General features: G+C 36.6%; 2 protein-coding genes across 3 annotated transcripts in view; one reads left to right on the top strand and one right to left on the bottom strand.

Moving 5' to 3' along the window:
- The window catches only part of MAIP1 (matrix AAA peptidase interacting protein 1), an 11,182-nt gene extending 5,789 nt beyond the window's left edge, over nucleotides 1-5,393 (bottom strand). Inside the window, exons 1-3 of the mRNA XM_083367988.1 lie at nucleotides 4,887-5,393; nucleotides 4,145-4,216; nucleotides 1,351-1,477 (exon numbers count right to left, since the gene is read on the bottom strand). Of these exons, the coding sequence (XP_083224114.1) occupies nucleotides 1,351-1,477; nucleotides 4,145-4,216; nucleotides 4,887-5,255 (568 nt within the window). The 5' untranslated portion in view covers nucleotides 5,256-5,393. The remainder of the gene's footprint in view (nucleotides 1-1,350; nucleotides 1,478-4,144; nucleotides 4,217-4,886) is intronic.
- Nucleotides 5,299-22,215, top strand: TYW5 (tRNA-yW synthesizing protein 5). 2 transcript variants are annotated; one of them, XM_083367973.1, is made up of 9 exons: nucleotides 5,299-5,422; nucleotides 5,568-5,830; nucleotides 7,630-7,784; nucleotides 8,971-9,040; nucleotides 9,200-9,244; nucleotides 10,119-10,256; nucleotides 13,701-13,788; nucleotides 15,617-15,733; nucleotides 20,699-22,215. In XM_083367973.1, the coding sequence occupies exons 2-9, from the start codon at nucleotides 5,759-5,761 to the stop codon at nucleotides 20,953-20,955; spliced, it is 942 nt and encodes a 313-aa protein (XP_083224099.1). In that variant the 5' UTR covers nucleotides 5,299-5,422; nucleotides 5,568-5,758; the 3' UTR covers nucleotides 20,956-22,215. The 2 variants fall into 2 exon arrangements, with proteins under 2 accessions (XP_083224099.1, XP_083224100.1); XM_083367974.1 differs by lacking the exon at nucleotides 5,299-5,422 and having other exon boundaries at nucleotides 5,521-5,830.

Raw genomic sequence — 22,215 nt, 5'->3', positions numbered from 1 at the left:
CTAGTCAATCAACAAAACTTAAAATATATTTTCAGTAATACATATCAATATCCTGTTTTTAAATTTTATCTAATTGCAATAAGATATTCTAGAGTGGCCTATAGTATATAAGAAAAAGCTTAATTTTTGGGTAACCCACAATTCCCTATTTCAATAAAGGATAATTCTTTTGTCTACAAAACTTATATTGTTCATTACAAAGCATTCTTATGTTTTACCATTAAAGTCTAATTTTCATCTTAAGAAATCACCAGTTATTAGAAATATGTTTTTTGCCTTAACCATTCAACAATTATTAAAATACTATCTTTTATATATAAAATTCTAGGTTCTATACTATGTTTCAAAAGTAACCACTGAATATTCTATAAGTCATCTTGACCGTACATTGCTGGCAACGGAGAAAAAGCTCTGATACGTTGCGTGACGTCACACGATGTCGCGAGTTTGACATATCTGATCTAGGTATAGTCACAAATCAATTACTTTCTCCTACTAAGACCAACACAACCTAATTTTATGTATGTTTGCAGATATTAAATGGGAAGATTCATGACTTAGGTATGAATTAAGAGTTATTATTGTTTCTACTGTTTGCTATTCAAATGATTAATTCACCTTAAAAATAAAATTAGGAAAGATGTTTGTCCTGCTGGCCAACCTACAGGAAAGAAATTAGCTGTGTGCATTTCTTTTTTTAAATATTGAGTCAGACTCATTGTATTGCATCAAATCTCATACTGATAACTTGAAGTATAGTTGATGGTCAAAGGTATCAAAGGCTTTTCTCATCAATCTCTAATTAAACATTAGATATATATTTAACTAGTAAACTACGGATCTTCTTAAAGGGCCAAGCAAACTCATTGAGTTACTAGATTGTGTGCTGACATAAAGTCCATTCCATTCCATTGTTTTAGAACAGTGGTTCTCAAATATTTCAGGATCCCTTTACATTTTTTAAAATGATTGAGGACCCCAGAGAATTTCGGTTTGTGTGGGTTATGTCTACCATTAGTTACTGTAGTAGAATTTCAAACTGAAAAATTAAAAAAAATTTTTTGACTTCACGGGCTCTCTGAAAGGGTCTCAGGAACCTCCAGGGATTCCTAGATCACATTTTCAGTGCCATTAAAAAAATGATAATAACTACTTGATTTTACTTTGGCCCAAAAGATTGCCAGCACAATAAAATATATACAAAACCAGACACAAGTAAAAATAGCAGACAGGTGCTCAACATGAACAATATAATTAAATAGACAGAAAAGAAATTTTTAAGCACGATTTAAAAAGACTGAGGAATACTTCTGTGTTTTATGAGGAAAGTGAAATAAAATGGAGGCATACCGCTGTCATCATAGTAAATGCCCACATCTCCTGCTGCTGTGAACATGATTTCATCCATCTCTGCAGCCAGAGCTTTTTTGTGGTTTTCAGACAATGAAGAGAGCTTCTCTTTTAACACCTGAATCATCTGGATTGGAAATGGAATTGTTAACATTAGTGCTTATTAACTCCCTTACACCAACTCACTTAATCAGCCATAAAATAGTTATATAAGATAGTTATTGAAAACTATGCTGCCATTTCTCCCTTCCACTTCCAAAGTCAAGTATTTTTTAAACATCAAGTGTTGCTTTAAATAATTATTAAATATTCTGCTTATGGTTGATCTCCTTTGTGTGGATTCTGAGACTCCCATTTAATATAGAAACAAGTAATTGGGGGATGGAGCAATGAGTGGCTGTTGTAGACATAACTTAATGAGGGGAATAGTCTTTTATACAGGTAGTCCTCCACTTACAAGTATTTGTTTAATGACCATTCTAAGTTATAATGGCACTGGGAAAAATATTTATTTATTTATTTATTTTTATTGAAAAGTTTTATAGTACATTTTTAAAAACAAAACCCCTCCCCTACCCTCTCCCCAAACCTCCCCAACTCTCCCCTCCCCTCCCCGACTTCCCAGAGCTAAATACAGGGTATAAAAATACAAACAAACATAATCTAAAATATGCAAGCAACAATAAAATATTAAATTCTATCGCACTTTAACTCTTAATAAAATAACTACAAGCTAGTTATACATCATATAAATCCACTACTTATTCAAATGCTAAGTGAAACTTTTTAGTCCCATATTTATTCTGGATATAATCAATCCATCTTCTCCACTCCACAATATATCTCTGTTGCGATTGGTCTTTCAAATACACTGAAATCTTTGCCATTTCCGCCAAATTGGAAACTTTTAAAGTCCATTCTTCTATAGTCGGCAGTTCTTCCTTCTTCCAATATTGCGCTACTAAAAGTCTCGCTGCCGTAATTAAATTCAACATCAGCTTAGTGTTCCATGGTAGTATCTGTGATAATGCCCAGTAAAAACAATTGCGGACAAAACTTTATCTTTTGCTTGAAGATCTTCTGCATATTCCACCAAATTTTAATCCAAAATGCTTTAACCCTTTTACAAGTCCACCATATATGAAAATACGTTGCATCCTCACAGCCACACCTCCAACATTTGGGCTGGCAGTTCGGATACATGCTTGCTAATTTTTTAGGATCTAAATGCCACCTATAAAACATTTTATAAAAGTTCTCTCTTAAATTTTGGGCCTGTGTAAATTTTACATTTCTCACCCAGATCTTTTCCCAAGTATCCATTGTGATAACTTCTTGAAAATTCTGAGCCCATTTTATCATACAGTCTTTGACAAGTTCCGTCTCTGAATCAATTTCTATCAATGCAAGATATATCCTTTTTAATATGAGCTTGACCTTGATCTCTAATTTGCTTTACCAAATTTTCATCAGTCATCAAAAAACCAGTTTTCTGGTCCTCTTTCCACCTAGCCTGTAATTGCCCATACTGAAACCAGGAAAAAATATTTATGACTGGTTTCCACACTTACATTGCAGCATCCCCATGTTCATGTGATCAGAATTTGGGCACTTGGTAATTGGCATATTTTTATAGCAGTTGCACTATCCCAGGGTCATGCAATCACCCTTTGTGACCTTCTGACAAGCAAAATCAATGGGGAAGCCAGTTTCACTTACCGGTAATATGTTACTAACTTAACAATTCAACTCACTTCAAAGCTATCTTGGTTAGCAACAGAAATTCTGGGCACAATTGTAGTTGTAAGTCAAGGATGACCTGTGAATCCTTAAAGGCACCATTATCAAACATTTAAGAGTTCTATTAGACTTAGTTTACTTTCTGAAAGCCATTCAAAGAAGTTGCAGGTGGAAAACCAACGCCAGTAAGATCTGCTAAGCCAGGGGTCCCCAACCCCCGGTCTGTGGACCGGTACCGATCCATGGCATGCCAGCAATCGGTCCGCACAAACAAGCAAAGCTTCATCTGTGGGATGCAGGCAGCACACAAAATCATGCACTCTCCAGTCCATGGAAAAACCTTTCTCCACGGAACCCGTCTCTGGTGCCCAAAAGGTTGAGGACCTCTTTGCTAAGCATTCCACCACTGAGAGAAAGTCATGTCCACACCCTTTTGGAAAGCCTTGGATATTCAGACTATCCCTTCCTTACTAAAAGTTATTATATTAAAACTGTAAGCAGTTCTGTTTCTGGAAATAAGGTGGCATGAATGTTGTAATAATAAATTCTTTAATTAAACCAAACTTCTAGAAATGACAGCATAGCTGAAATAGCTAAACTATGAGAAAACCCAAGTTAAAATAAAGAGAATAAACAGTTACTGTGGTTAAATTACACCGAAGCACTAATGGGAAGACAGAACCTAATTGTTGCCTTTTTTAGAAAGTCAAATGTGAATTGGGAATGAAAAGTTATCAGTTTAGATGCAATCTGCTTACTCTACTTCAGGAACAGAATATAAGTATAAATCCAAACTGTTTCTTTCACTTTTAATTAACTTAAGGCAGTGTTCTCCATTCTCACAGTCTCCAAATAGACTGAACTTCAATGCTTACAATTTCTAGCCAAAATGGCTAAATTTATACTGCAAATGTAGAAGCTGACATCTAACAAATCCAGGAGCACTATGTTGTGAAAAACTGGCTAATGCCGCCCTCTGTAAAAGAAATGTTCAGTTCAAGGAATAGTGAGGAGAATCATGTTTTTCACATACGAGAGATATTAAATATTTTACCTCTTTTGATACAAGTTCTTCCAATACATCGTATTTACACTGAGAAATTAACCTTGAAACAACAGTAAAGGCCTAGAAAAAAGAAAAAAAATGCTACTTTAATTAAGACTTTGCAGGTCAGCTACATGAATGTACCTATAATGAAAACATTCTTTTTAGCCTTTCAACTGATAACAGTATTCTCAATCTGAAATGCAGAATTCGATAAAGATGCAGGTAATATTGACTTAGAATGCAACGCAGTCCTTTCTTTGTGCATATTTAAAAAAGTAAATAGTTTAGGCCAGGGGTAGGCAACCTCGGCTCTTTTATGACTCATGGAATTCAACTCCCAGAATTCCTGAGCCAGCCAAGCTGGCTCAGGAATTCTGGGAGTTGAAGTCCATGAGTCATAAAAGAGCCGAGGTTGCCTACCCCTGGTTTAGGCTCAATTAATGCGAAAGACAGAAGGGCAGGACCTTGTGATTTTACTAAACTAAAAACTGATGGGAGTAGAAAGAAGACGACACACACACACACACACACACACACACACACACACACAGGCAGAGCAAGAGGACAAGAGCGCTCCGCTACTGTACAGCCACAAACACCACCTCGTTAAGCAGCCATTGCTAAACCAACCCCAAAGCTTCCTCGGGAGAGGTGTTTAAAAAAAAAACTATAACAGAAAGGAGAGGAGAAAAAAAGCCGCCCTTCTTTTTTAGATATAACAACCCGAAATGCTCAAGAAACGACTCACGTGCTTCGCCCCTCGCATGAACTCCTGAATGCTGAAGTCGCGGTCAAAGTAGGTGCGGATGAGGAAGAAGTAGAGGCGAGTGCGGAGCCACCTCAAGGGGTTGGGGAAGCCCAAGAACACCGCCCGCTCCTCCGACCTGGAGTCACCGGGGCCGCTGCTATAAAAGCGCGCGGAGGGCGGCAGCAGCAGAAACGGGCAGCGGCCGGAGGGAGCCAGGAGTTGCCCGACCCCTCCGCGCCGGGGAGCCGAAGCGGAGGACCCTCTCGGGAGGGCGGGGAGCCCCCGCAGCTGCCAACAGCAGCAGCAGCAGCGCCTGCAGAGGACTCCCCGGGTCAGCCCCATAACTCCCCGCCTCGGCCCTCCCATCATGCCGCGGCGACGGAAGAGACGCGGGCGGGGGGGAATCGGAAGGCGGCGAACAGGCTTCCCTTGAGGCGAAGGAGCGGGCTTTGCGCCGCCTCTCGAGGAGGGTCTCGGGCCTGCAGGAGGGCGAGGGGGGGGGGAGACCTCGCTCCGCCCTTGAATTAGAGCAGAGGGTCTTCAAAACTTGGCCCTTTTATGACTTGTGGACTTCAACTCCCAGAATTCCTCAGTCACGCACACTGGCTGAGGAATTCTGGGAGTTGAAGTCCACAAGTCATAAAAAGGCCAAGTTTGAAGATCCCTGAATTAGAGCAAGAGCGAAACTCTCCTCGCGGTCTCTTTCCACCCCACCCCACCCCACCCCAACCGCCCGGCGGTGCTGGGCGCCTTCGGGGCATGATTGGGGTCTATTGGTTTTTGCGAGGCCTCGTTTCCAGCGGAGGGAAATCGCCGCCGGACCCAAAGGAGGAAGTGACCGAGCGGCGGTTGCTTAGATTTGAGCGGGGATAATGGAGAGACAGCGAGTCCCGCAGTACACCGGAGTGACTCGGGAGCGTTTTTTGCAAGACATCTATCCCCTGGTGGGTGAAACCCGGCGGTTCAAACGCTCCCTCCTTTTTTTAAAAAAAAAAAAACATGGCAAAGAAAGGCATGGTACAGAGAATCAGTATGGTGTAGTAAGGTGCTGGCCTAAAAACCGGGGTTCTAGGCCGGTCTCTCTTAGTGCAGTCCATCTCACAGGGTGGTTGTTATGGGAAAAATAGGCAAGAATAATTGCTATAAGTAAAAATTAAAAGGGATAAAAATTATTAATAAAAACAGTTCCTATATACAGTACTCGGATGGGTCCTTTGTTTCTTGGACTTCAGCAAAAGAATAACTTTCTAATCCTGCGTTTAATTCAGTACTTGCTGTGCTCGATGTGGTTAATATTTACATCATAAACCAGTATCGGGTGCACACAAGGCAAGACATATTTTCTTTCTCCAGATAAAATAGGAGATGGACATAATTAACTTTTTCTTTGTCAATTGTCATGTTTGGAATGTTGATTGCAGGTTAATTTTGGTAGCTTGTTAAATGCACTTTCAGAAAGTATCTGCCATAGTGGATGTTTTCAGATACAATATGCCAATTTACCAGAAATGAATATTCCCCAGCAGTTTGGCCTCCTAGAATGCTCCTTATCTTATTTTTCTGAGTTTTTTTTCCTGATAACAAGCACACTCCAACGTTAAATTGCAGCCAATCACTTTTATTTGTAAAAAAATCTTACATGTGTGGCACTCAGAACCATTGTTAGAAATTCTGATTATGTTTGATGTTGCTTTATTTTCCAACCTCATGCCTTCTAGAAATGTGCAGAATATTACAGATTTCAACCAATTCAACTGTTTTGAATTCAAAATATTCTGGTTCAAGTATGAAATAAGGTGGGTCAAGCATCATGAATGTGTTTTGAATGTGAAAACACTTTCAAACTTAACAATTTTTCAAAGACTTGAAAAGCCTTTTTTGCATTCAAAACAGCTTTTGACACTCAAAATGGGGTGTTTCAGATTTGAATCAGTTTGAATATACTTAAGAGATTTCTATTGTTTTGTTTTGTTTTTTTAAAAAATCCTTTTAAAAATCAAGGGGACAAGGGCAGGTATCCTTAGGCACATTGGCCCCAATAGTGCTTGTTGTATTTAGTCCCTTAACTAATGCTTAGAAGATAATGTGTTGAATTTGAAGGTTAGGTAGTTAGCATTGTTTGCAATTAGATCTATTATGGAAGTTTGCCATTTAATTTTGGACTTAGAATATATTTCATTCCATTAACTTTCTTTTAATATATTAATATGTGTATGCATTTTAAATAGTCAGTTTGAGTTTTGCCTTTAATATTTAGATTTGCTGCTATGTTCGTTTAAGTATTTTGTTTCCTGTCTCTTATAGATTTATTGAAAAACAAAATCTAAAGTATTGACTTGAACCTATAAGGTTCAGTGAACTGTGTCTAGATATATTATTTAGAAATCAGTTACAATTTGTGGGACTTGCTTCAAAGTAGTTGTACGAAGAATTAGACTGCAAAGCTTTATAAAATGTAGATTAATCCAGTACTGTGTTGTAGAGTGTTCATTACAGTACTGCTTATCCTGCCATGTGAATAAAGATTAATATGATGTATTTCACTAAAGCATGCTCTGTTAGAAAAATAATAAAAGTTAGAAATACAGAAGTTAATTGTACTGGTTACACAATTTTCAAAGCAAATGTATGCTTTTCTTAGGTTTGGATAGTTGGGAGTAATAGATAAATCATACCCTTTCATTTGTTTGTTTCTAATAGCAAAATGGTGGCATGTTATTCAATAACTTTTTTTCATTCTCAGAGAAAGCCTGCAGTACTGAAAGGAATAGATCTGGGCCCTTGTGTGACCAAATGGACAGTAGATTACCTTTGTCAAGCATCAGGAAAAAAAGAAGTAAAGGTTCATGTTTCTGCTGTGCCACAGATGAACTTCCTTAGTAAGAACTTTGTATATAGGTATTCTGTTCCAAGCTTTACTCTGTTTCTGTAAGTGGGAAGTGACAGCAACTCAGATGTTGCTGTTCTGGTTAGATGTAGACTTGTCACATGCCATGCTTAGCTCAAAACAGACTAGAGATGTGCTGAAGAAGAACCAGCAGCTATAGAACTATTTGCATTAGTAAATCTTATGGCTCACTTAGCTTTTCCAGACTTAGATAGTAGAGATTTCTGTACTGACTTTATGCTGTCAATCCAGCAACAGGTTTTCATGATGGCTATGGTTGGCAGGCTTTGTATATACCGTATATGTGAATTGTTGAATCTTTTTTCTAAGACCAAATTTTCACATTCTCCCACCTGACTCTTATATAAACTTGTTTAACTAATGAACCAAATGGGGTGATGTAATTTTAAAATTCAGTTAATCCAATTATTATTTGCCTACACTGTTTTCTATAGTTGCCTTCTTTGTGCCTCAGTTAGTGACCCATTGCAACTACAATCAGGTCACAGCGTACTCTAGCTTACAGTCAGACTTATCCTCATTAAAAAATGAAAGCAATTCTGTATACTACCACAAATGTGAACGGAAATCATAAGGTGATTTTGGATCAAATAGTTTGTTGGGAGCCAATATCTGTATGAGAAAATAATTGGAAACAAAGTCATTAGTTTCGACATGAAATGTATTTTACTGAGATTACAATGATAGTTTTCTATCATGTGGAAGCAGGGATCCAGCTGTCTCTTTGTATCTTAGGAATTGTTCTGTTCTAGAAATTTCCAGCTATTAAGCTGTGGAAGGGTAAATTATCTTCCCTAGTTCCCGATCTCCCCCTGTGCCTTAGCATCATCACCTGAATTTTTTGGGATGTCCACCAATCTTCTAGAAAGCATTTTGAGAGGCAGAGTAGTAGACAGAACAGGGAATTGTTGAGGATTCTTTTCCTAATTCTGCTAGAGGACATGCTTCCCTAGATAAAAAAAACCTTAATTGGTTAGAAGAATTGAATCCATTTATGTTTCTGGAAGTCCATTGATGCCCATGGCACTTAAATTCTAGTAAGGGTATATTAGGTATCAATGTTAAACAGCTGTTCTTAACTGTACCTTTGTTCAAAGAAGATGTTTTGAGATAGTTATTATTAAAAGTCAGTCTCATCTGTTTAAAACATTTTGATAACTTTATTCTGAATTTCAGAACACTGCCTTTTGATGTATTTGTAAAGAGAGCAGCTGAAATCAAGCATTCAGATTATTTTCTTTCTGAGGTAATGTATTATTTCCTTGCTAATAGTTTAGTTTGGCTGATTTTTTTTGGGGGGGGCAGGTTCTTTTTCAGTTATCAAATTACATGCACTTGGTAAGTCAATTAAATATTAATGTGCTTATTCATTGCAATTTATTTTCCATGTGTTTGTATTTTTAAGGATGAAAAGTATTATTTACGATCACTAGGAGATGATCCCCGAAAGGTGAGTACATTGTATAAGAAAAAAACTTATCCTAAAAATGTTATTTTCCTCTGAGCTATTTTGGATAGCCTTTATATAAATTTTGTCCTTTGTTTGTGCTTTTTTACTGTGTTTATTTAAAACAGAGAGTGGAGAATCATAAAGTTGATAGAGAAAAGGATTGATTAGTGTTACCACTGTTATTTCCTGGGACAGACAAGGAAATAGATGTTTTTGCAAAAAGAATTTTATCTTACCCTGCAACTCCCTGACTCGTGATTTGGAAAAAGTTTTGAAAAAACAGCATTTCGTTGTACTGTTCATTGAAGTTATGAGCCAAATGTTACCTTGTTTACCCATGTTAACTTCAGCAATTCAATATTAAAACTGCTCCTAACATATTCATATCTTTTCTATTCCTTTGTGAAATGGATGCCCCAATTTGTTCAGAATCTGGAAATAAATGTAGGATTTGAAGTGTTTCAAATGAAGCCAAAATATCTGTGCTTCTTGTGTATTATTTGAACTTGCTCAGTCCAAATATGGAGAAATTTGAAGGATGACCTGGAAATGGGCTTGTTCTAAATGCCTTATTAGTAGCCCAAGCTAATCAACTTGTCTTAAATAGAAGAGATTTTGCATTTCAGGAGAGAGGAAACTTTAGCAGGTTTACAGTTATAGACTAAGGTCCTTTTGTTTTTCTGTAACATCCTAACAATCATTTTGCTCTTCCAGGCGTTTCAGATGCAATTGGATTCCTACGTTGCGCTAAGCCATAGAATGGTTTGCTTTTGGCTTTATATGCTATGTGAACCTTGCTATTATGATTTCTAAATGCTGCTTTATAACTTAGCATAATATGTAACTCTAGTCAAGATCAATATTTTTGTTTCAGGATATTGCAGATCTGAGAAAGCAGTTTCCTTTATTGGCAGATGACATTCAAATTCCAGAATACTTTGATAAGGAACAGTTTTTCTCTACTGTCTTCCGGATAAGTTCAGAAGGTCTACAACTTTGGACACACTATGATGTAAATAATACATTCCTAAACTTTAATGAAAAGTATGCTATTTATTTTGACCTTTATGCAAAGAGGGGTTTGTGTTGTTTCCTTGAAAAATATTTAAAAGGAATGCTGTAGGTGTTAAACTGTCAGGACTTTCTTTTTTTCTTTTTTTCTTTTTTTATTTTATTCAAATACAAATAATACAAACATAATATGTATAAATCTAAATAAAAAAAGTATTAAAAATACAAATGCTACAGTGCACCCACCCCCCTGGAGACCATTTTTATTACCTACATTTCTTATCATATAACAAATAACAATATACAATTGTGCACTTATCCCCTCCAAAACAGCATATATTCTTGAGCAGGTTTATTCCCTTTGCCTTCCACAAAGACTGTTTTTATAAAATCATCCCATATTTCATTATAATTATTTATTTTAATCATACCTTTTTAAAATTTAATTTATGTTGTTAATTTATCATTTATTGCCACATTCCATATTTCATTATACTACTCATTTCTTTGAATAGCCCAATTCTATCTCCAATATTTAACCATCACTAATCTAGCTGCCATTATCAAACTTACAATCAATTCCTTTTTTGCTTCATTTATATCTTGTTTTTCTACCAGTAATAGTAATGTAATCCTCTGTGACATATCTAAATTTGCCTTCAAAAGTTCTCTAATTTCCCTAAACACCATGACCCATATCTTTTGTGTGCTATTAGATGTTTTGTGTGCTATTAGATGTTCCACCACACGTTTATATGTTCCAATCTTTTCTCGCACCTTCAACAAATATTTGTATATTTAACATCTATTTGATTTAATTTACTGTATGTGGTGTTACATACCACCTCCATATCACTTTATATTCATTTTCCTTAACTCTGGCATACTCTTATATATTCTTGTGTTCCAAATATTTTTTCAATCTTTATCGTTTATTTCTCCTAAATCTGTTTTCCAGATTAATTTTAAATCTTTTGCTGATCTTCTAGTTCAGTTGAATATTGTGTGTATTTTCCCAATTCTTCCTTTACTTATATATTCTTCATTTTCCTCACTTTCTTTTATAATAATTTCGAATTTTGCTAACTGTCTATCTTTCACCCCAAATTTTTCTTTCCATTTCTCTAATTGTATTAAATTCAACCAATTTAATTTAGTATCTGATAAAACATTCTTTAATTGTATTCTTTATCTTGTTCTTCCAGTCTTCCCATTTATATATCTGATTTTTTAAAAAGTTTTTAGTAATCCCTTCTTTCAATTCAATCTTAGGGAATTTCTCCATTTCTACCAACGGTGTTAAAGGAGAAATTCCTGGCATTAACCAATATCTCCATTTATTCCATAATTCTATCAAATTTTTTAAAAAAGGATTTTGAATTCTCTTAACATTTTTAATATCCTTTTTAAACCAATATGTTTCTATAGGATCACCTAGTTCCCTTAATTCCTTCAACTATATCGCTCCATAATAAATCTCTATTTACTGCTATAATATCTGGGACCACCCTTAATTGATTAACTACCCAATAATTTCTAAAATTTGGAAGACCTAGCCCACCCTTTTTAATGATTCATACTATAATGCTTTACTTATTCTTGCTGTCTTACCTCCATTACAATACACCTCCAAGCCATTTCTACTTTGTTCCTATAATTTCAGTTGGAGGAGTGATTGTTGATAGGAAATGATGAATGAGCAATGACACATGTGAAGGGAGTTTGATGCCAGGGTTTGGGAGCCATGAGCTTGAGTATTGGATAACTGAGGAGGTTTTTGTGATAGTTTTTGATGAATGAAAGAATTGTGACAAAATTTCTCTTATATCTGATTTAATTAGACATTTGGATTGATAGATAAAATGGCACCATATCTGCTCTGAAACTCTACTAGTGCTATCTATGAAACTACACACATTTGGGACAACTTTCTAGTTTCTTGTTTCTTAACATGGCGAAGCTTGTTGGAAGTATGTTTTGGATTGGATTATGAACATGTTCTGACCTAGCTAACTGCTTTCTCAAAAAAGATACTGTATAGCCCATCAGCTGTTTTATGAGCGTCCCTCAATGTATTAAGTCTAGCCAGGCATGTTGTGCTTCTCCAAATGGGATACAGGTAGTCTTAGTTTACTGACCATTGTTCAGCAGCCATTTGAAGTTACAATGGCACTGATGTTCTAGCTGTCCCAGCACCCCTGTAATTCTGTGATTGCAGTCAGGTGTTTGGCAACTGGCTCACACTTAGAGTTGCAGCATCAGGTGGTCTCATGATTACCATTTGCAGCCTTCCTTGCTGGCCTCCCACAAACAAGCTCAGTGGGGAAGCCAGCAGGGAAGGCCACAGGTTATTCCAGTGAGTCTCTTGCATCCTCTCCACCTGATAGCAGCCACCCCCAGCTGTGTTCATACTGTGCCTTGTAGATTACTCACCCTCTTCTCCTTGCCTGGCAACAGCTACCCTGGCCTCATGGCACACGTGTCATGCAGCCTACCTTACCACCCTGGTGGCCTGCTTGTGAGCTGCCTAGGACTTGCTTAATGACCTGAGGTCCTCACTTAACAATGGCAGTGGGCATTGCCGGGATTGCCATCCCTTAAATCATGCAGTCCCTGACATGACACTCTACAGTCACATCACAGTGATGGAAAGTCTGATCCCAATTACAGTTGTTAACTCAGTGCTGCACATGGAATATATTAATTTGCTTGAATTCTGTTTCTTTTCCTTGTAAATAAGTGAATATTTTTCCCCTCATTTCTCTACTATGGATCCTGTTTCTCTGACTGGTTACAAAGCCAGCTGAAAGGAGCATGGTAATCTATTAGTTCTCCAGGACAGATTTCTTTTAGTAATATATCCTCTTCAAATGTCTTATTATTCTCTGCCTGTGCTGTATAGTTAACAGCTAGAAAAAGGCTTTCTGTAACTTTGGACATGTGCCCAAAGATTTTGACTGAGTATCTTTCAGTCTATCTAAACAACAGCATGATGTGTACTTGGAGTATATTGTGGATTAGACTAATAAGCAGGACATTAACTTTTTTGTTTGAACATCTCCAGTGAGGCAGGGAGGACAGGAAATAATGCAATATTTTGCTGGTAATACTACAATCATTGTTAGTGTTTTTATATAATCTGTGAGTGTTTGTACACAGAGGTAAAGATATAAAGACAGACAGTGAGAGATGATTATTTTACCCTTATGTGAAAATTTGTCTTAATGCTAAGTGTTCTGTACATGCCTTTTATTAACAGAGGATCTCCTATTTATCCACATAAGAAAAGGGCAAGATACTAAAGGTTCATGATCTGACATACTTTTCAGAGTCACTGTAAATGACTGTGGTATTACCGCTAATATACCTCTAATTTAATATAGCTGCAGCAGTATTGAAAGTCTCACCACATGCTCAGTAATATTTACTATTTTTATATTTGCAGATAATGGATAACTTCTTAATTCAGGTGACGGGAAAGAAACAAGTTGTACTGTTCAGCCCCCGTGATGCACCATATTTATATTTATCAGGTGTGTTTGTGTGGGTTACTTAGCTTAAAAGCAGACACTACATAAAGAGTGAAGAACACTCCTGCTTTATCGGATCGCCTTTCCATTATTTGTAATGTTTCGGTTTCCACTTTGGTTGCCCAGATATCTCTAAGGTCCCTTGGAATAAGTGTCTCGTGTTCTTTGATCCAAAGTGACAGACAAGCTCAACTTTGTATTGCTTTTGAAACCTGGATCATTTTTAGTAGCTGTCAGTAGACTACCTTTCATACATTTGGCGTTGTCCCTTTTTATAACTATTAAAGGTAGTTATCTTCTATATCAGAGTTCTTCAACCTTTCTGGCTTTGTGGACTGGTGTGGTAGCTCACCTGCTACTTGCACACATTTCATAGCCCAGTTCCAAATGGGTAAAGGCCTGGTAGTGGCCTGGGGGTCGTTCTATACAGGGGTAGGCAACCTTGGCTGTTTTATGACTTGTGGACTTCAACTCCCAGAATTCCTGAGTCAGCACGGCTGGTTCAGGAATTCTGGGTATTGAAGTCCGCAAGTCATAAAAGAGGCAAGGTTGCCTACCCCTGTTCTATACCTTTGCCTTGCATTGTGTACAGTGCATTTGTTTAATCTTTAACATTATTAATAACAGTAGATGATTCAAAATTCTTTTATTTCTTGTGCATTTTAAGAATCCTTAAAAATCCCCTGAAAATCTGTCATTTTTCCCATTTGTAAACTTTACAGTTTTTCATAATCTTGGATATCCTTTTGTTTGTTCTCCAGAATAACCTTGATTTTTGACCATAATAATATAATAATAACTCTGTAAAGAGGCATTAAATTATTGGAACTTTTAATACTACCAGGTCTCTCCCACCCTGAGGTACCCCATCCCCCATTTGATGACCCACACATTGCGCTGGGGAGAGCAGAGATGGAGGGTTATAAAATGAGGTGCTTCACTTAGTGGCTGTCCTGACTCCTGACTGTAATGGGCAGGCTCCATTACAGTTGTAACTCAAAGGGATATTTGTGTTCTTTTTAAATAAACCCATCCTTTGGTGTTACTTATAAACTTTAAATAAACGTAAAATAAAAAGACAAAAAACAAATAAAACAACACAGCCCCTTCCACCCACTAAAATAGCTAACTAGAATAGGCAGTTGCTAATGAGATGCAAATCACTAAAGATCAGTTTTCAGTTGCTTCGTGCAGCACCATCTGCATTCTAGATGAGACTGAAGAGCAGACTTGCTGTTTCCTTAACTAGAGGTCCCCAACTTTTTGGGCACCAGAGACCGGTTCGGTGGAGAGAGGTTTTTCCGTGGACCGGAGAGTGTGTGGTTTTGTGTGCTGCCTACATCTTGCAGATGGGGCTTTGTTTGTGCGGACCGGTTGCTGGCATGCCGCAGCCTGTTACTGGTTCACGGACCCGGGGTTGGGGACCCCTGGCTTAAACCACATATATTTCCATAGTTAGCATTCACTGACTAAAGGAGAGCTACTCTGGAATGAAATACTGTGAGTAATGTCTTTGATCAGTAGTTTTTCTGAGATTCCAGGGAAAGGATGTCCCATTTGGTCTAATAAAGACTTAAGACTTAAATTGCACCACACTGTAGTTAAAATTGATTTAGTAGGATCTGATAGCTTAAAAGAACTAGAGAAATGGAAAAATCATCATTTTGGCAGCTTAGTACTCAACCTGAAGCACATACACACATACAAACAGTCTTCCTCTCCTGTATGTTTTACTCTCAAATGAGGGGGCTAAATATTATGCTGGTAGCATTGAGAGTAATACAGTTTAATAGAAGCATTGTCATTGATTGTTCATTGAAATTTTCATCAGGCACAAAGTCCGAGGTACTAGATGTGGATAAGCCAAACATGAAGAAATATCCTCTCTTTATCAAGGCTAGACGTTATGAATGTCAGCTGGATGCTGGAGATGTCTTATTCATTCCTGGTAAGAAAACCAACAACAAATTCAGCTGTTTTTTTAAAAAAAAACTATAGAAGGCTGTCTACTCTTTGGTCTGATTCAGCTTAGAATTTAGTCAGTCAGTTACAGGAGACTGTTTTTTATGACTGCATGTTTATGTGCAGCAAATTGTATTTAAAACCACAGTAAAAAGACAATTCTATCTCAGCCATGAATTATAGTGATCTGACTCATATATCATGATAAAACCATGGCTTTTGACATGGTTTTTCTCCTTAACATGTCTCCGTATTTGCATATCATGCTAAGCCAGAGTTCAAAAAATAAGTGAACAGACTTCCATTCTTATTTGTGAGAACCTATGTAACGAAGTACATAATACAAACTAATAAAAAGTCTAATTTTTAAATGGTATAAAATTGTATTTTTTAATAAGTCACTGATGAAAAAAACTAGAGAAAATCAATGTGGTCTTTAAGTTCTAAACAGCACAAAATTACATGGCCTTAATCTACATCCAGTGCAAAATTCACTTATGGTATCTGCAGCAAACAAGTTAATTCTTTTTCAATATACTTCAGGAGGGGAAAAGTGCAAGACAATAAGGAAAGGAGGAAGAAAATAAGAAAACTGTTACTTCCAACTTTCTTAGATAGTTACAAATATAAAAAACATTAACCTTTTGATTTAAAATTCAATAATAGACAATGGAATTGTTTTAAACAATTATAATGTTAAATCCCAAAATTAAAATAATGTTTCTTTCAGTTTCAAGCAAAAAGTCCAAAAGTGGGTTCCATATTGAAGCAAAATTATATTTAAAAAAATCTTTTCTTTAATCAAAGTAATTAATTTCCCCATCTCAGCCATCCATTAACTTTACTATTCATTATTACATTGTGGCAATCTGTACAGGCAGTCCTCACAACTGAGGGCAAAATTTCCATTCCTAAGAAAGATAGTTGAGTTTTGCCCCGTTTTACAACCTTTTCTTGCCACAGTTGATAATCACTGCAGGTAGTAACATGGTTGTTAAGTGAATCTGGCTTGCCCATTGACTTTGCTCATCAGAAGGTTGTAAAAGGTGATCACATGATCCCGAAACACTGCAACCGTCATAAACTCAGGCTAATTGCCAAGGGTCTAAATTTTGATCATGTGACCACGGGGACGCTGCAATGGCTGTAAGAGTCAAACAGTCACTTTTTTCAGTGCAATTGTAATTTTGAACAATCACTAAATGAACTGTCGTAAGTCAAGGACTACATGTAGGTCTTTCCATTTCTGTATGTACAAGAGTCTTTCCACTGTTATCATATATAAAAACTAAGTCCTGTGGTTTTTCCCAATAGGTTATCCATTAAACCTAAAAAAAACACCTTGGTTTCACTTGTACATTTGTTTAAAAATTCTGTGAATTAAAATACTTATTTGAAGCCAATAATTTGTAGCTTTCTTACATGTCCACTAAAGGACATATAAAAGATAAAAAGTGCCTTCAGAAGGATTACATTTCCAACATATGTTTGACACACTATTGTACATCTTTGACAATTTATCATGTATTAAATACTGACACATCATCTTGTAAAAAGTCTTGTTTCAAATTAGAGCTCAAAGTGTATTTTCAATCCCTTACTCCCCGTATTCTCCCAATGATCCAGCATTATATCTCTTTTCTCTCAATTAGTCATTCAGTCTTTAACATAATCATCTTGTACAATCATTTTCAATAAAAAGTCTATACATATTGGTAATAATTAGTACCCAAACCAAATTCAGTTTTGGCATTTTTAAAACCAAAACAATTCTTATGTACATTCAATCGTTCTATCAATTGAACATAACCAAAACAATGACAAGTGACACGGTGGCTCAGTGGGTTAGGACGCTGAGCTTGTCGATCAGATGGTCGGCAGTTCGGCGGGTCGAATCCCGAGTGCCGCGTAACAGTGAGCGCCTGTTACTCGTCCCAGCTTCTGCCAACCTAGCATTCGAAAGCACGTAAAAAATGCAAGTAGAAAAATAGGGACCACTCCGGTAGGAAGGTAACAGCGTTCCGTGCACCTTTGGCGTCTAGTCATGCTGGCCACATGACCACGGAGACGTCCTCGGACAAAGCTCTTCGGCTTTGAAACAGAGATGAGCACCGGCCCCTAGAGTTGGAAACGACTAGCACGCATGTGCGGGGGAACCTTTACCTTTAAAACAATGACAGTAAAACTCTCCTTTTCCAGTTCTTCTGTTGATTTTAATTTAAAGTCTTCAGAAAAAGTAAGTCTGCTTAAATCAACTAGTTGTGTGGCTATCATTTCTTTTCTATGAAAACCTTGGGGGTAGCAACCAAAAGGAGTTTTGGAAATGAATCTTGGATTATATCTATTGCAGACCTTCAATTGGGCATACCTGTTCACCGCCATGAGTCCTTCGGGAGAAGGGCGGTATACAAATTAAATTATTAAATTATTAAATTAAATTACCTAGAAAGTAATTTTGAAAATTTTTATTAACCTTAATTTTGTCATTACATAGATATGTCATCCAGATCTCAAATCATGTCCAACTCCAATAACTTCTTAAAAGCAAATTAATTCTAACATAAGAAAAAAAAAACAGAAATTGGGGAAGAAACAAGCAATACTGAAATGTTAGCAGATGCAAGATGTGTTGCCCAGGTGTCTGCTTATATTTATGGGACTGCCTTTAGAATACTAAAAAGGAATGTAGTAACATAATTAATACATGACTTAATCAAAGTTCATATACTCCATTTATTTAGGAATAAGGTCCTGTAGCGTTCTATGCGTAATGAGGGTGAGATTCTACTTGTGTCATAATTTAAGTATAAGATTAATTGTCCAAGAGGCAACATTTAATCTTATATAGCCAACCAAAATGCAACTGGGAGGTCACTCAGATTGCAGGAAGCTTCCCTTTCGATTTTCAATAGACGTGTTTTTGTATGGATAGGTTGAACCGTATCCTCATCTTATAAATAATACTATTCTGCATACTGGAAGAGGAAAACTGTTTCATCTGCAGTAGCCAAAATCATGGGCCAATAGTTTATGCCTTTTAATACATGTATTAGTCTGAAGAGATGCTGCTCCTCATTTTTACTCTGCACATTTAAATTGATGTCAGACCCATGACATGATTTAGATTCAAAAGAGACTGCAACAGTTAATTACATCCATTTTATTTATTAAAGTCTTCCAAATAATGTGAGAATTTGGAATACTTCCAAGGCTGTTCTTTCATCTTTTAGCATATTGGCTTGTGTACTACATGCACCAGCTGGATTGGTCTGTGGTCCTTTGGAGAGCAGATGTAACCTTTTCGTTATCAAATTTAGATTCTATTATGTTGGAGTGATGATCACTATAATTCAGTGGAATGCTCTTTGAACTAGAATAAAATGCCTCATGCATAAAGAATAACACTTCATTGTAGCTATCTGCTGATTTGAAAGGTCTCGGCATAACCACCACTAACAGGTCAATTTTTAATTCTTTCAAACTTCAATGAATCCATATCTGAACAGTTTGAACCCCAATGAGATTTGTGCATCTAGTACAGGTAATAATGATGATTAGTTACTAGATGAGTATCCTTAGAAGTCTCTTAGTCTCTTTAGACCTCAAACTGGTAAGCATACATGAAAGAAAGAAAAGGGAGTAGAAAAACACAATGTAGATTTTTTGAAGCTGGATGCACTTCAATCTAAATTAGTTCATTAGGTGAAATGGGAGTGGTGATTTTCATGAATCATCCTTTCTCAGCCCCTCCTCCCAATCCCAATTGTTTTGAACTACAGATAGACCTCCACTTATGACCACAGTTGAGCCTGGAATTTCAGTTGTTGAATGAAGCCGTTATTAAGTGATGATGCCATATGATCACTTTGCTCAACCATTGTGATCCCAACTCTTTCTGTTGTCATTAAATGGAGTGCTAGAGGGAAGGCTGAGTCCTCTTGGACATGGTGGAATGGGGAGAGGGCCAGGGCTTCCCAGCACATCTGAGAAGTTTGAGCCCTTACCTTACCAGGAAGAATATTCGTAAGAATGATGGCATTCTCTAGTGTTTTGCCAGATTTGAGGTTGGTTCCTCCAGTGTATCAAGGGATTTCCCCTCTGGAGAGATTTGCCTTCGGAAAACCCTTAGCGCACTGAAGGAACATATCTCAAATCTGTTAAAAAAGCTAGCGAGTGCAATAGTTCAGGGAGGCTCAGAACACTGATATTTGCTAGTGTTTGCCTCTTTCCTTTGGACAGGAAAAGACTAGCAAACACCAGCTTTCTGAAAGGCTCAGAAGGCTGCCATTGGCTAGTGTTTTTGCCAGATTTGAGGATTGTTTCTCCAGTGTGTGGGCGGATTTCCCCTTCCTGTATGGAGGAGAGATTCTGTGGCGTGCTTGGGGAATGGATCGCAAATCCAGCATTCCCCATGCTTACAGTCTTTCCTGCTGGCTTCCCCACTGACTTTCTGGGCAAGCCAGCAGAGACTATTGCAAATGGTTATCACAGGGCACTTGGCAAACAGTTGTAAATGCAGACCGATTTTGAGGCTGTCATAACTGCAAACAGTAGTTGAATGACCGGTCCTAAATCAAGGTTACAAGGTACTTTCAGAAGTTTTGGATGTGCAGCTGAAGAATCAGCAAAAAATAGTTCAATTTCATTCACTGGGATTTCTGGTTAGTATTTTCCCAGCTACAATTCACTACTACAAATTTCCTTAGATTTATTGGTCTAAATCTAACTTAAATTATAGTCCCAAGTATATTTTCAGAACAATTTTCAAATCTTCAAATTACAGAAACACGGTATATTTATATGAGTTAATATGTTTGCAAGATTGAAGCATCTTCCTGTAAAGCTGTCACTGTAAAACAATTTCTGACTGATAACTAGAAATTAAATACATTTTCAATATATATAGTAATATGTGTAAAATATATTTCACAACTCCCTCCCCTCTCTCCAGCCTTGTGGTTCCATAATGTGACTTCTGAGGAATTTGGAGTTGGAGTCAATGTTTTCTGGAAGCAGCTTCCTTCTGAATACTATGATAAAACAGATACATACGGAAACAAAGATCTCACTGCAGCCTCAAAAGCAATGCAGATTTTGGATAGAGCACTAAAAAACCTGGAAGAACTTCCTGAAGAATACAGAGACTTCTATGGTAGGAGAATGGCATTACACATCCAAGAAAAAACTTACAGCAGTAATTATGAATAAAAAACATTTTTGAATACTTAACAGTTGTTCTGAAAAATATGTATATTAAACTCTTGTGAACCAGTTAATAGGATGGCCACTGGTTTGCGTACCATATAAGCCAGAGTACACACACATACTGCTAAAATGTTGTATTATTTATGAACATAATAGACGGGTATGCTAAGGAGATAACAATAAGTCTATGCATCAATCTGTATTTGAAGAGATGATGTGCATATCTAATGATGTTGGCACATCCTTAAATGTGTTTTCTAAGAAGCTCAGAATTTTCAAGAATTTGCAGACATATCTAATGAGTTTGGAATTAACAAACTGTGAAGGTAGTACAACAATCTCTCCAGTGTTTATTTTTCTAATTTACTCTGTAGTTATACCCTGAGCAGGTATAAAAATCTTGTAAGAAATTTTTCTTGCAGAAATTACAACGTATGGTTTTCACTACTTTGCGACATATTGCTTTTCAGTAGAATAAGTACTTTACATTGCAAAGAGTTGTGCTTTCATCTGACACTCCTGTATCATAAATATGTAACAATCCAATAAAAAAACCCCACAGACTGTATTTTGAATGTAAAACATTTCATCTTTGTTAGTTATCTTGCCCTTTGTGTCTGACTGATGTGTCCATAAAGTATCAGTACAATCTAAGCTACTGATTGGAAGCAAAATGTGTAACTAGAAGATACATTATTTATTTTTTCATTCTTAGAAAACTAATTTAGAGTTTAAAAATAAATCTCTAAATTACATCTACTCAAAGATTAGAACTGAACAATGTACTCTGCAGTTTAGTAAACATCAAAATATTTTACTGATTTTTTTTTAAAAAAGCTATCTTTAATATTATACTACTTTCAATTTTCTTGTTCAATGGTCTTCCAATTCTTTATAGAAACAAAAGTAAGTATCTGAGCTCCATTCAGGAAAACAAAGTTCAATTTATGTCAGTATCTACTGTAAGAAAAACACAATGCTTATTTATAAAAGCAGCCTTCAAAAGTAAACAAAGTATGTCACATTGAAAATATTTATTAGTACAGAAAATTCAGCATCTTTATATTGTGACAGTTAATAAGCTGTACTGAAGGCATGCAGTATACTATTTCCCTTACTTCAGCTCCAAATCTTACTTAATCCTTGAGCAAATTTGGGAAACAGAACTCACTTGACTGCTAGACATCATTTCAGTAAATAGATATATCCTAATTGTAGATGGAATTAATTTTCTCCAGAATACTGTAAGACTCACCTAGTCAT

The sequence above is a fragment of the Vipera ursinii genome (assembly GCF_947247035.1).
Source record: "Vipera ursinii genome assembly, chromosome: 1".
Taxonomy (NCBI): Eukaryota; Metazoa; Chordata; class Lepidosauria; order Squamata; family Viperidae; genus Vipera; species Vipera ursinii.
Note: the sequence above shows the minus strand (reverse complement) of the source record. Positions and strands in the feature narration are given on the sequence as shown.

Bases quoted from the DNA above. Each gene is read 5' to 3' on its own strand.
- TYW5 (XM_083367973.1), top strand. From the start codon at position 5,759: ATGGAGAGACAGCGAGTCCCGCAGTACACCGGAGTGACTCGGGAGCGT. The intron at 9,245-10,118 runs GTGAGTACATTG...TTTTTGTTTCAG, and splicing joins TAGGAGATGATCCCCGAAAG to GATATTGCAGATCTGAGAAA. The intron at 13,789-15,616 runs GTGTGTTTGTGT...AATTTTCATCAG, and splicing joins ACCATATTTATATTTATCAG to GCACAAAGTCCGAGGTACTA.